A 14,048-nucleotide genomic window follows, 5' to 3' on the forward strand; every position below is an offset into this window, starting at 1 on the left:
CAAAATTAATTTTCATCTTGAAAATAAAGGGATTACCTTACCAGCTAGGATTTAGAAAGTCTGCTTGTAACAGACTGTCTCGAAATTTACCTCTTTGTATCACAATTTTATAGGAATTGGCAGTCTTCTTTGCGCTCAGTATGTCTACCTTTACGAGACGCATACTGATATAAATGATTGTATAGGTCATAATAAACAGAATTGATGCATTTTTTTGAAATGGATTTTTCTTTCTATGCATGTACTTGCTTGTACACCTGATTTTATCTGGCAATCCCAAATCCCTAAGATTTTTTTCTAGGAAAACATTTATCATAAATCTCTGATTTTGAAGAAAACAAAAATATCTGAAATTTGTCAAGTAAATTAAAGTTCCACTCTTTAGTGATATACAATGTACCAGCGAAAAATGACTTGCATCTAAACTGTAGACAGATATATCTTCCATCTTGACAAAATTTTTACAAATTATCTTTTTATGATAATAACTGAATAAAATAATTTGCCTACCTACCCACATCTAAAATGATGGGTCGGAGATGGGCAAACAAACATATTTTTATTATTGGCCTGACGTCTTTTCCTGCAAACGGAACTTGTCAGAAAACAAACAAATTCTTATAAGATAAGATAAGATAAGATATTTTCCAAATTAGGTCCCCTAGGGGGGGGGGGGGGGGATATACACATAACATGTTACCCCGAGAAAACATTGTCAACTAGAACAAGAAAATTACATACCCAAACATTTCGACAAATATCCACCTCTAAAGACCGTTACAAATGGTCATTTTTTCCGCAAACAATCATCCAATGGAACATGTTACCACAAGTTGTAGTAGCATGTCAAACAATTGAAACCTATAGAGATCAGTTGACACCAACTGTTCTCCACAACATAAATTAATTCTATAAATACCAATGTACTATATTTTTAATCACTGTTGTCTTTGTTTCATGTAAATATCACCAAGTATTCTACAAATTTAAAGATAAATTTTTGTTCATATATAATTTTAATCATATACTCCGCGCATGTAACAGTTCGTAATCTTCAATATAAATGAAGCTGTAACTGTATACCAGAAGAAGAAGAAGAGAATAGTGTAGGTTTCCCTACCAAGGTGTGCAGTGCTGAAGGAGCTGTGTTATTTACACAGTCCTCCTCGTGTCTGAAGCAGACAAGAAAGCCACATAATTAACATATATTATATGGCAGAACAATTTTTTGAAGGAGGCTATTACCCGACAGAAACAAAGACATATTTTCTTTGATATTAATTGCTATTAATCACGTGATTGAACGTATACAACAACCGGATGCTGTAAAAAGGAATATTGTGAATATTGTTCCTTGATCATGTCGATGGCAAGTCATTTAACATGTCTTGTTTCGGTTTTTTGGTTTATTGGTAAGACAGGTTCTATTAACAAATGTACATACCCTTAACTTTCCACCAAACAGGCTACATATTTATGATATCAATTGATATTTATATTAACTGTGTCAAGGTCGGTTGTGTTTACTTGATTGAAAAGGGGGGAACCGATCTTGTGAGAGTCTGCTCTTGCCTCGGTAGGCAGCAAGACTAAGATTAGCTGCACATTTCAATAAATGTCTGATCTGAACTGAAATTGTATCCAAAGTTAAGATATTGTAACGAAAATTAAATTGGCACTGGCTACGATTACGTTGAAAACGTTGGACACTAATTGGAATCCGGGTCCGTTCGTCCAAATTCATGTTCGCCCCCTTTCACGTTCGCACCCTGGGTCCGTTTGCACCCTTTTAAATGGTTTTGTTTTGAATAATTTTTTAATCATGTTTTAGTTAGTGTGTTGCTAAAAATATGTTTTGTTTAATTGTTTCAAAATAAAGTGGTTTCCTTTAGCATGTATAGTGTTTTATTAATCATGTTAATTATTTTGACGAAATGAATAATAAATAAATAATTGTCATGACGATTATGGCAAAGTTCATTCATCTAAGACTTGTAAAAGAAAGGCGGAAGATACCAAAACGCTATCAAACTCGTCACAATGATTTTGCAACAACTGTTGCACAAAGAATAACACAAAAACTGGGCCACAAATCACATGTTTTTTTTAGGTGTTTATGGTGTTGCGTGTCAGCCATAAGTACCTACAGAGCATTTATTCCCATGTGTAAAGAAGATTGAAGGTACCAACATATACTTAGCCAGGGGGGTTAGATTGGTTCGTACGAACCCCCCCTTGAAAACAAATAAGCACGGTTAAAGTTGAGATATATATAAAGTCATTTGAAAGTCACTGATTGATTTTATAATAAAAACTATAACGCAAGTTTCTATACATTTCGGCCATTACGTCCTTCTTCATTGGAATTAACTTACAACATTGAAACAACAATTACATCGCTTGGATACATTACGTCACAATAACTTCTATGAAGTTCATCTGCCGCGCTTTTTCTTTTTTCATAATTCTTTTTACTATCGTCCTTTCATAGTGTTCAGTCCGTCAGGCTCTAAAGTTTTTAATTTTTTAATCCAAAAGTCTTTAGTTTTTCAGTAAATTTCTGTACCAAATACTCTTTCTACTGCAGTAACTTTTAGATTTTTTTGAATGAAGTGGTTTGCTACTGGATCGTTTGTTTTGTTTGTTCTTATTTTTGAAAAGTTCAATAACATCCTTTGATACAGTGTATCGCCTAACAGGTTGATTTTCTAGGCACTTTATAAATATTCTATCACCTGGTATTTTTTAATCATAAGAAATCCGATGGACAAGGTACAATGTATAATTTACAGTTGTCACTACACATAGGCAGACATATGTATATATATATATATGTTTATTTGATGTTGTATTACAGCTATCATTTACAATATAGAGCATTTGATATATATATACATCTAAAAAACATTAAATATTTGAATATAAAAATAAGGTGCGAACGGACCCAGTGGGCGAACGTGTATTGGGATTGAACGTACCTGATACCCACTAATTGCATAATGATAGGTTGTATTAGGACAAGTGTATTAGGAACTGATTTACCCACGAACATAACAATAATACCTGTGTCTATGGTTACGTAGTGTTATTGTTACTTTTAATGTTTTATGCATTTCATGTATGCTTGGAATAGTAATATATTAAATCCCATATGTACATTATATTTATCATATATATACTTAGCATTAATTTGATAGTTTTTGCATATGTGTTATGAGCGGAAATGAACTAGCCATAAATTCACACCCAGGAGTCGGTTTCACAAAATTACTTAAGACTAAGCTTGATCAGAAGTATAGCGAATTGTTCATGACTTAGGATCAATCTTAGTTGTAAGTATTTTTGTGAAACCAACTCCAGACTGATAACCCATATGATGGGCCTCTCATATTTTTTTTCAACGTAATCTTAGCCAGTGCCAATTAAATTAGACTGCTAGATATAACATCTCTTCACCTAAAATTCTTTTAAAAAGTGATAGATTTTCCAATTAGTTAAGTAAATATGTCCTGCACAGTCATGACAGTTTAACTTCATACTGAAATATGTTTACACGTTTTATTAACCAGATTTCTGAAGGAAAATATCGGTTATTAATTTGGTGATGTACAGCGGGCAGGCGGACTGGTCAGGCGGGCGGCTGCCAATCAGTATGTTCAATAACATGAAAATGCTTTGACTTTTCAAAGTTAGCTTTGTTGTTTCCTGTGACTCAATGAAGGTCAAATTGGATTTTCATGATTTTAGCTTTTATAGTTGTTGAGTTGTAGACCCTTAAGTAGTGAAAAGTGATACTTCGAGCATTGTATGTGCAATAACTTGAAAAAGCATTGACGAAATCTTTTCAAATTTAGACAAGTGTAACTTAAGAAAATGTTTTGACGAAATCTTTTCAAATTTAGATACATTGTATGTTGTTTCCTGAGACTAAAAAAAGGTCAAGTTTGAATTTCACGATTTTAGCTTTTAATGTTGATGAGTTATAGACCTTTAAGTAGCATAAAGTGATACATTGTACTTAGAGCATTGTCCATGGGATAACTTTAAAAGGCTTACAATGTAGATGCAGATCTTGATACTTTGAAGAAACAAGACAACAACAGTTTGAAAGTGGGTTCTGGAAAGTTGTTGGAGTTACCACAAGATTCTATGGTTTCATATTAGATAAGGTTATAATCTCATTAACATATTTCTTTCATTATTGACTTCATGATTTCTGCCTACCCACCCCTACTGAACAAATGTGTGTGTACTTATATACTCTCTAAATTCCAATATTAAGTCACTTATGATAAATAGGAGGTCAAGATATACCTTGGTCTTTCTATATCTGAATCCTACAAAAATTCATTAATTTTTCTTTATCCTGTTTGGGGGTCCCAATTTGCAAATATCATTTTCTTGCAGGAAAATCCGGTTTGATGTTGATTTGACAGCCACTTGTTTACACATATATACGTGATATACATGTATAATAATTCTTCATATTTCATTTCATATTAAGTTTAAACCCACTTGAAATTAAAATACATCTCAGTACATTCAAGAGTGAATTAAAGATACATACAGCCTTACAAAGTCAAGTGAGTGATACAGAGACTTACTATAACCACAGAGTGATATCACTAAAAATAGTAAATATATATATAGCTATGTTTTTTTTAAATAAACATTTCTGCAAACCAAATAAAAGATGGGTGCCCATATTGCAACTTGATTGACAGATCTGCTTATGTAAGCTAAGAATATAAGTGGCCTTTATAATGTATTTCTAATTGAAACAGTTTGAATCATACATGGTAATACCTGGACATTCTTATGGAAAGCTGAATTAGTCTTTACTGTCCAAAAGGGGATATCAACTAATTGACCAATACATCATGATAATACAAAGTTTGAAACAGACATTAGTCCAAAACTTTTTACATCATGATATTAAATAACTTGACTACTTTCTGTTGTATTATAAACTAACTTTATGTAACAATTTATAAATGTATTTATAGAATATTACACTAGATCTAGACATGCTAGAAAATATGATTGCTTGATTGATTGGTGTTTAATGTCACTTTCAACACTATTGCCCTCTTTCCTGGTTGTCAGTTTTATATTGGTGGAGGAAGCTGGTGTGCCTGGAGAGAGCAAAACAATAATTGAATTATTGAATAATGTTTACAGGCACTCATTTGACTCTAGCCAATTTCAACCAAATTTTAAATCTCATTCAATTAATTTTAAAAATTAGAAAAATTCTGATTGAACAATTTTATCTCTAAAATTCTAAAATAGCAAGTTAGTGTTTAAATATAGAAGACATTCACAAATTTAATCAACATTTTTATTTAGAGCTGTTAGACCTACATATAGCACATTCATGCAACAAGATTTCCATCAAACCTGCCTGATTATTACATAGTATGCATTTGTCAAAACTTCCCTTCCCCCTTTCCTGGCTTAATGGTTGATTCTACAAGCAGACACCTGTACAAGAAATACACATTTGTGAAGGAACTGCCCTGTTTAACATGTTCAAAGTGTGCATTGTCAGATACATGCATATATACAATGTATATACAGTACATGAATTATATAAGACATATATCTTTTAAATGAACGATCAGTACATTGCAGTTTATCTGACATTATGTTTTTTAAATGTGTTTCAGGAACTACAGATGCAGGACAGTGTATCAAATACAGTATTTTTAGTGAATCATATTATGAATATTGTGCCTTTGGTTGTTGTGGTTATGGGTCTTTAGAGTATTGTTGTTCAGCAGTATGGCCTATAATTGGAATGGTAGTGGGAATGGGTGTTGTGATTGCAGTTATTGTTACCATTATCTGTTGCTGTAGAAAAAGTCGAGGAGCTAGAGGAATGGTGTGTCAGACAAACCCTGGAACTGGTACTACAGTTGTGACTGCAGGTAAGTAAGCCAAACCCTAGAACTGGTACTACAGTTAATTTGTAGTTGTCATGACACCCTGCCATTTATTGTAAAATTTCATGCTTATATTACAATGTATGCAGACAGTTTTGTTAATGTTTTCAAACATAACACATTTTTCTTAATGTCTGTGGTATTTTTAAATTAGCCAATCTGGCTCTGTTTCTACTGCACATTTTAAGATGGATCAGAATTCTGAATTATAGGCATATACTGGTACATTAATCAAATCATATTTACATGTAGGAGATGTGTAAATAACTTGTTAAATTATAAAACACTATTTTAATAATTTGCATCCCATTTTTCACATGTAAGTAAAGGAATATGTGGCAGATGATCTGAAATTAAATCAGTGTGCTCATTCCAAACACTTAAAGGAGTTACAAGAATCCCTTAAACTCTGCATCATGAATATGTTAACTACAATACTAGTGGACCCTCTCCTTTTTTTGTGGTATTAATATTGTTTAATCTTTAGTTTGATGTGAATGTTTGTAGGGCTTTTCTTTATTCTTTTTTGTTATGGAGTTTTCTGTTCTTTTTTTAATCATGATTTTTTATTCTTATTATTTTTCTTAGTTTTGTATATTTGCCTGTCAAGACCCAGTAAGTTAAAGAACTAAATTTAATGTTTTATAGGACAAGTCCAGTCCGGATACCCAGTGCAACAAACAGTAGTGACTTATCCTGTACAGCCAGCTGGTTACACAGCAGGTTACACAGCAGGGTACCAGGCACCGCAGATGCAATACTACCCACCTAACACAGGCTACCAACAGGTACCACAAGGATATCCGCAATATCCAACACCTGTTCAAACTGGATATGTTGGTTCATCAACCACAGCATACACTGACCACCCAGAGGTAAAAGCTAGTGCCCCACCAATGGAACAACCACCACCATACCCTCAGTGAACCAGCTTTTTTTTTTTTAATTTGTGATAATAGTTATTTGTTACATATTGTAACATACATTTTGTTACTGAAGTTACAGACTCATAGCTAGGAGCCTTGGACTAACTTATGTGTGTACATTGGGCATCATATATATGTACAAAATTGTTTAATCTGAGTCTTGGATAGAGACTATTCTCTTCAGTTTATCAAATGTATTTAGGGAACAGGTAAGTTGTTTATGTTTATTCTCTCTGCTAGCATTCAGGGAGAAACTACATGTACAGTAAATAGCTAAATCTCATAAACTGTTGATATATCTTTTTTTTTATTCGACAATTTGATGTTTTTTTTTTTATAATTTCTTTAAGTTCCAAAATTATAAATTGAATCAATGAACTTAAAAAAGAAATGCTGTATTTGTTCAAAACATTTTTCTTTTTACATATTATGCTACCATGAAATGACATCATGTACAGATATTAGCAGTAGAAACGTAATAATACACAAATTTGCTGAGAATTGATATATGGCACAAAACATTGGTCCCTAAAAAAATTTCTGAATTGACAGTATTAGATATGAAGAGCATTAAACAAAAAATCACGTTAACAGTAATTTTGGTGCAAGACGATAAAATGTACTTTATTTATGATGATAAAAAAATCGACTGATTTTGATAAATCACGTTAAATTCTTTTAAAAAAATAACGGTAACTGAGACCTCTGACGAATCGTGATAAGGATATTTTGACGAATCACGATATAATTTTAACCTATTGGATGCTAACAGTAGCCGAAAATGACTGTTTTACGCCTGACGGTAAAGGGCATTCTTACCCTCCTATATGGTAATGTACCTCAAATCAGGGTTGGCAAAAACCCGGGTTTTATGAGTATTGCCCAGCCCAGTGGGAAATACTGGGAAAACACGGGTTTTACCGAGTAATACTGGGTAATATGAAATACTGGCCTGAATTTTAAAGAGGATTCAGTGATTAATCACAAATACAATACATTAAAGTCGAAGAATTCAATTTGTTCTTTTTAATAAATATAACTAATATTAAGAATTAACAATTCTATGTAACATGTGTAAGGAAAATAACTTTTAAACATTTTTGTTCATTACTAAAAATGTTTACTAAGTTTTAGCATATGTTTATATACATCACTAATTAATAAGTAATTATTCAGATTATAATACAGATCTGTTTATATAACAATAATCAGCCTTTTGATTACTATAAGTGTTCAAGGCCTGTCCCCTTGTTTTATTTAGCAATATGATTGTATAACAATTAAAATTTACAATTCATTTAAACACTGCAATAGAATGCATTTTTTCAACTTGGATTTAATATTGAAACAAAGCTTGGAAATTAACAAGGTATCCTGAAATGTCCAATACTTGTATTCTGCCTACATAGAATTAGTGGAGAAAAGGAAGAAATTGAATTTTCAATCTTCAGGAATGACTCTCAATGGTTATCTGTATAGAATGTATATATTTAGCTATAATACTATTAAGCTACATCAAGTCTTTACTATTTTGTGTAAAAATAAGCATGAAAAATCATTTTCCCAGTATTGCCCAGTATTACCCATTTCTAGGAGTATTGCCCAGCCTGGGAAAACCCAGGTTTTCCCACCCGGGTTTTCCCGCCTAGGTAATACTATGCTAACCCTACCTCAAATATGTATGATTGTTGATTTTGTTTTATATTAGTGCAATAAGTTAATGTTTTATCTTTTAAATATATTTATGACATTATAATGTTCATAAGTTGTCTATATGGTAAACTGTAAATTCAGAAATTAAACAATGTTTTTATAAATGCAATAAATTGGAGGACTTGACTGGTAGTGTTTCTCTCTACATATTGCAGTTAATAAAAAATTCCAAACAAATTGCATTTTGTTACATCTAGTCAAACAGATCAACTTGTCAGTCATTTAATCAAACTGCTCTAGGAGAGTTTTCATGGCAAATAATTCGACTTCATTTCCCCCTTTTATATGAAATAGTGAACAGATGAGGGAATAGTTTAAAGGTTAAATTTGACAGTGTTATAGCAATTAAAAAATTGTACCTTACCTTCAAATGACATTAAACTGCAATATGTGACAGTAGTCAAGTCACAGTAAATAATATCAAATTGTGTCCCAAAGTTGAAAATTCAAAATGATAAAAAAAATGCATTAAATTCTGTATTACAGTATTATAGATTTCTGATCATAAGTATTTAATATTTTTGTTATATTTATACACTATATGCATAATATAAATTGATATGCAATTTAAGTTATAATGATTCTGTGCTTCAAGATTAGTATAGTGGTTTATAGGGGATGGACAAACATAGTTGAGTGTAGTACACGTTCCTCTCTTCTTTGAAATTTCCAAAAAAACATTTTCAAGCATGAAAATTTACAGGCAAATTTTCTGTCTTCTTATTCTAAATCAGTAAAACAGATTTTGTTGGATTATAAAAAGAAGATGTGGCATGATTGTTTATGAAACAATTATCCACCAATAATTAAAGAACAAGGATGTAATAAACTACTGGTAAAAACGTCTCATTCAACATGTTTGAAACCCATTTTGTAAATTAAGCTTTAAAAGCCCTAGGGATAACAAAAGTCAAACAATTCTAACAGCCTGATCGAAGTTAATAGCACAAAATGAAAAACAAATATGACAGACAGCACTATAACAGATGTGCCTTCTTCTTTTGACAACTATTGCTTCCTTCAAATTTTATAAAGAAAATGTGGTCTATATAAGTTTTGTATTTTTATGCCCCATTTATGGGCATTATGTTTTTCTGTCTGTGTGTCTGTTCGTTCTTCCGTCTGTCTGTCCGTCTGTCCCGCTTCAGGTTAAAGTTTTTGGTCTTTCAGGTTAAAGTTTTTGGTCAAGGTAGTTTTTGATGAAGTTGAAGTCTAATCAACTTGAAACTTAGTACACATGTTCCCTATGATATGATCTTTCTAATTTTAATGCCAAATAAGAGTTTTGACCCCAATTTCACGGTCCACTGAACATAGAAAATGATAGTGCGAGTGGGGCATCCGTGTACTATGGACACATTCTTGTTTATTAATCTTTCAGACACTCAATCAGATCTATCACTTTTCCCTGTTAGAGATGTTTGTCGAGGAGCCATCCCGTTAGTTTAATTAACTTTAAATGAAAAGAATATAGGATGTACAAAGTCCAATGTTGACACTGTTGAATTCGTAACCAAAAAAAGAATCTGTTTTGTTTTTGTAGGGTGCTTATTTGCAATTCAAATCTATGACCTGGCCTGAAAGTATCCTCTTTGTTTTGAGATAATAATTTCATCACCTTAAACCCATTTTTTCTATGTCTTATTTATAATATTAAGTGGAATAAACTCGAGAGACAAATAACTGTCTAAAGTGCAGGAGCTTCTGGGTTCGATCCCAAATTGATTAGAACAAAAACATGAAATTTGTATTTGTTGCTTGATATGATGATGTGCAGATTTTCCCACACGATCATAGCTTTGGCACAGAATGTAGTGTAAACTGAAGTGTGAAGATTATTGTACCCAATCATATGTGGGGTTAAGGCATTGAAAAGTTAACATTTACATGTGTAATTCAATTCACCCTATCACAGTATGGGTAAGGGTTATATTGGCATTGAAGTGTGCAACCAATCACAGCTTGTATGAGAGGTGAAGTGGACAGAAAGTGCACAGATAACTTCACCAAATCACAGCTGGGTTAAGATATATAGTGGAAATTCACATTTGCAGATTATTTCTCCCTTTCACAGTCCGGGGTAAGATGTGATGTGAACATAAACACATGCAGATTACTTAGCCCTATTACAACCCGGGTAAGGGGTGTATTGGGCATTTTAGTATCACTTCACCATATTAGGGCCTGAGTGAGCAAAACACATTGCTCAATCTCAGCTGGGATAAGATGTGTAGTTAAAATTTACATATGCACATCACAACATGTCCCCTTTTTATGACTATGCATAGGTCTTTTTAATTGCATAAGTTTCCAATTTCACTCAGTGTAGTGGTATATCATTCAAGTAGTCAATAATCAGTTAAGTTGTTTGGATAGGACTGCAACCAGAATGTTATACCATTATAAAGGAGATAATGTTAACCCTTTTAGATAAAAAAAATATTTTCAAACCTTCACAACTCGATACAAAGTACAGATTATATTATGAATTGAACAATTGTGGTAATGCTTGTATACCATATTAAAATATTTTTATAGAATTTATGTTATTTTGCTCTTGTGATTCTATCATGCTTTACCTTTCCCTTTAAGGTTGCCATATTTTAGAAAAAATCAAATTCTCTTTTTATAAAAATGTGCAAAACAGAAGTTTTGTAACTTTTGTTTTATTGATGTTAATGATATAAAATTTTACACTTAATCATTTAACCAGGCATTATAACCACTATACCAATTTAATCTTTTTTTAAATACTCAGTTTATATCTTAATTTTTGATATGCCACAAAATCTCAAGCCTTGTCGATGATAGTTAATGTTGACTGGTGATCAGTTATGTGTGAAATAGACTTGTGTATAAATTCACATGATAGTGTAAATTTTTTATACTTGTATATTGTATTTGTTTAATGTTTTTCTCACAAAAATTGTAATTTAGTACATAAGAAAATATCAGTATCTTGTGTTTGAATTAAAATCAGGATGGCAAAAGTAAAGAAATGTCTGGGACGTATATAATTGGGAAAGTGGCACCTTTTTAAAAGTGCAGGTTTAAGCTAGAAAATGCTGATTTTATTTAGCATACCAAGGTAACAGGTACGTAAATGGATGATCTCGCAGAATTTTATGAAATTTTGCATACAACTAGAGCACGAGGGACTGCACATGAATATCGAAATATTTATACATATTACTTTTATACTTTCTGAGATATAGCAAATAAAATATTCGGAAATTAGTACTACAAATGTATAGAATACACTTAAAAAGTTCAGCAATTTTGACTTAAAATTAACTTTTCTGGAAATCCTGTCCCACGAATTTTCTTTGAAAATGAAATGTTATTGCTACTGAAATTTCCGTTATATTGATATAAATTTTATAGGGGGTCACTGAATTCGTTTTTTGAGTAAGAATAGTTTAATAATATTCTATATAATGTGGAAAACAAGCGGAAAAGGCAAAAATAATTCTGACGTCATCGCTAGAAATTATATTATTCGACGTTTTATGATATTATTAAGAGACTTGAATGATTTATACATCAAAAACGAATTTGGTGACCCCGTATAATTTTCATATACAAGTAAATAAAATGGAAATTTCAGTGGCAATAACATGTCAATTTTAAAGAAAATTTGTAGGACACGTTTTTGAGAAAAGGCAATTTAAAGTAATTTTTTTCTATATTTTTTTCAATATTTACGTGCATCCTAGACATTTGTACTCCTTTCTACAGAATATTCAGTTTGTTATTTATCCGAAAGTATAAAAGTTACTTATATAATTTTTCGATATTCATATGCAGTTCCACATGCTCTTATTGCTTGCAAAATTTCATAAAAAACAGTGAGATTGCCCATTTATGTACCTGTTACCTTAACCAGTGCACTGTTAATTTGACTTGCATTTCGGTTGTTGGCATGTGCTTATCATTAATGGCAGCCAAAATAATCGGGGCTTTTAGTATTTCAGACATACTGTTTCAGTTTAGGACTAACAGCTGAACTACTAGAGTGTTAACTTAATGCATAAAAGTTACATTTTCTTGTTTGTTAGTTGGACCATAAATGGCTAGCTATTTTAAATTTGAAAAACAAACAGTTTTTAAATTATTGTTTTAAAACCTGTCCATAGTAATACCAAAAAGTTATTTTGTTGGAATCTTTCAATATTTTGTCAGCAAACGGTATGTTGATTAATGGTCCTCCTAAATAAATCAGGAAACTTAACTGCTTTGGTTTTGTACATACTCGTGTATGTATGCTGTAAAAGTTTTTTTCTTGATTAGATGCATAAAAATATGAACTAGTTCATTTCATCAGATTAACAACTGTCAATTTGTTTACTAATGTTAACAGTTTTATAATGACAAAATGAAAACGGTATGACATATTGATTATTTCAAAATGGCAATTTATCTTCAAATATCAAAAGTTATGAGAGTATAAATGCCTACAAAATAGATAGTACATAATTAATAATAGGATTTATTTTATGTTTATTTTTGTTATGGATAATAAGGTTATATGCCTTAATACTCTAATGTGGTATTTGCTTGATTCAATTAACAGGTAAAGTTTGTAATCAAATTTGTGTTACTGTTAACAAACAGTTGTTATGAATCTCTACATTTGCAGAATAAACAAATAAAGGTTAACATTTACTTCATTTTTAGTTTGCCTCAATGATGCAATTGATGAATCGTTTTGAGCAGCATGAGTATCACCATTCAAAATCAGGTGACCTACAATCATTTAAATTGGTATATGCCTGTACCTTTATAAGATTCCTACCATCAATGACATATCAGAGTTTACCAAAACAATATTAATTGAATACTTTCTATTTAGATTGCTTGATCATATTTTCATCGAGTTCATTGAAAAAATAGTGTTCATGAAATATAAGCCCATTACCTTTAATTGAAAAAGTGGAACAGTTCTTTCTGTTTCAGAATAAAACTTAGTGAATCCATATTATATTAAGAAATACATACCAGGTTATTTTATCTGACTTTAATTGAACAAAAGCTGCCAGCCTCATGTCCACCGAATTGACTAAAACTCTCAGATTTGATACAGGTATATAATATACTTAAATTACTATAATTCCGTAGGAAACAGTTAACAATACATGAAATCCTTATAAAGTATCAACATTTTTGGACAGAACGCCATATTATTAACAATCGACACCACCTCTGAAGATTTACGATGGGTATGTGACCCCGATAGAAATAGATAGATATTAATACATGTGCAATAGTATAATGATGCTTTTTTATGCCCCGCCATAGCGGAGAGGGAATTAAGTTTTACCCTTGTCTGTCGAGTACGTCCCCAAAATTTGTTTCCGTTCTCTAACTTTAGTTTGCCTCAACCAAATATTATAAAACTTATGCACAATGCTTATTACCACAAAACACAGGTCAAGTTTGAAATTGGGTGGCGTCACTTTTACTG

At 31.6% G+C, this 14,048-nt stretch overlaps 2 protein-coding genes across 3 annotated transcripts in view; one reads left to right on the forward strand and one right to left on the reverse strand.

Annotated features, from left to right (window-relative positions):
• LOC127726778 (uncharacterized) overlaps nucleotides 1–1,527 on the reverse strand; it is a 26,767-nt gene extending 25,240 nt beyond the window's left edge. For both annotated transcript variants that reach the window (XM_052234244.1, XM_052234236.1), the window contains exon 1: nucleotides 1,445–1,527. The gene's annotated coding sequence lies outside the window, so the exon portion shown is untranslated. The remainder of the gene's footprint in view (nucleotides 1–1,444) is intronic.
• On the forward strand, nucleotides 778–13,243 carry LOC127726797 (uncharacterized). Its single transcript, XM_052234254.1, has 3 exons — nucleotides 778–1,412; nucleotides 5,670–5,930; nucleotides 6,594–13,243. The coding sequence occupies exons 1-3, from the start codon at nucleotides 1,361–1,363 to the stop codon at nucleotides 6,869–6,871; spliced, it is 591 nt and encodes a 196-aa protein (XP_052090214.1). The 5' UTR covers nucleotides 778–1,360; the 3' UTR covers nucleotides 6,872–13,243.
• Nucleotides 13,244–14,048: the final 805 nt, after the last annotated feature.

Source organism: Mytilus californianus, unplaced genomic scaffold (assembly GCF_021869535.1).
Source record: "Mytilus californianus isolate M0D057914Y unplaced genomic scaffold, xbMytCali1.0.p SCAF_1, whole genome shotgun sequence".
Taxonomy (NCBI): Eukaryota; Metazoa; Mollusca; class Bivalvia; order Mytilida; family Mytilidae; genus Mytilus; species Mytilus californianus.

Excerpts from the sequence above, each read along its gene's own strand:
- LOC127726797 (XM_052234254.1), top strand. The coding sequence starts at position 1,361 with ATGTCGATGGCAAGTCATTTAACATGTCTTGTTTCGGTTTTTTGGTTT. Across the intron at positions 1,413-5,669 it reads TTCGGTTTTTTGGTTTATTG|GAACTACAGATGCAGGACAG; the intron begins GTAAGACAGGTT and ends AATGTGTTTCAG. Across the intron at positions 5,931-6,593 it reads TACTACAGTTGTGACTGCAG|GACAAGTCCAGTCCGGATAC; the intron begins GTAAGTAAGCCA and ends AATGTTTTATAG.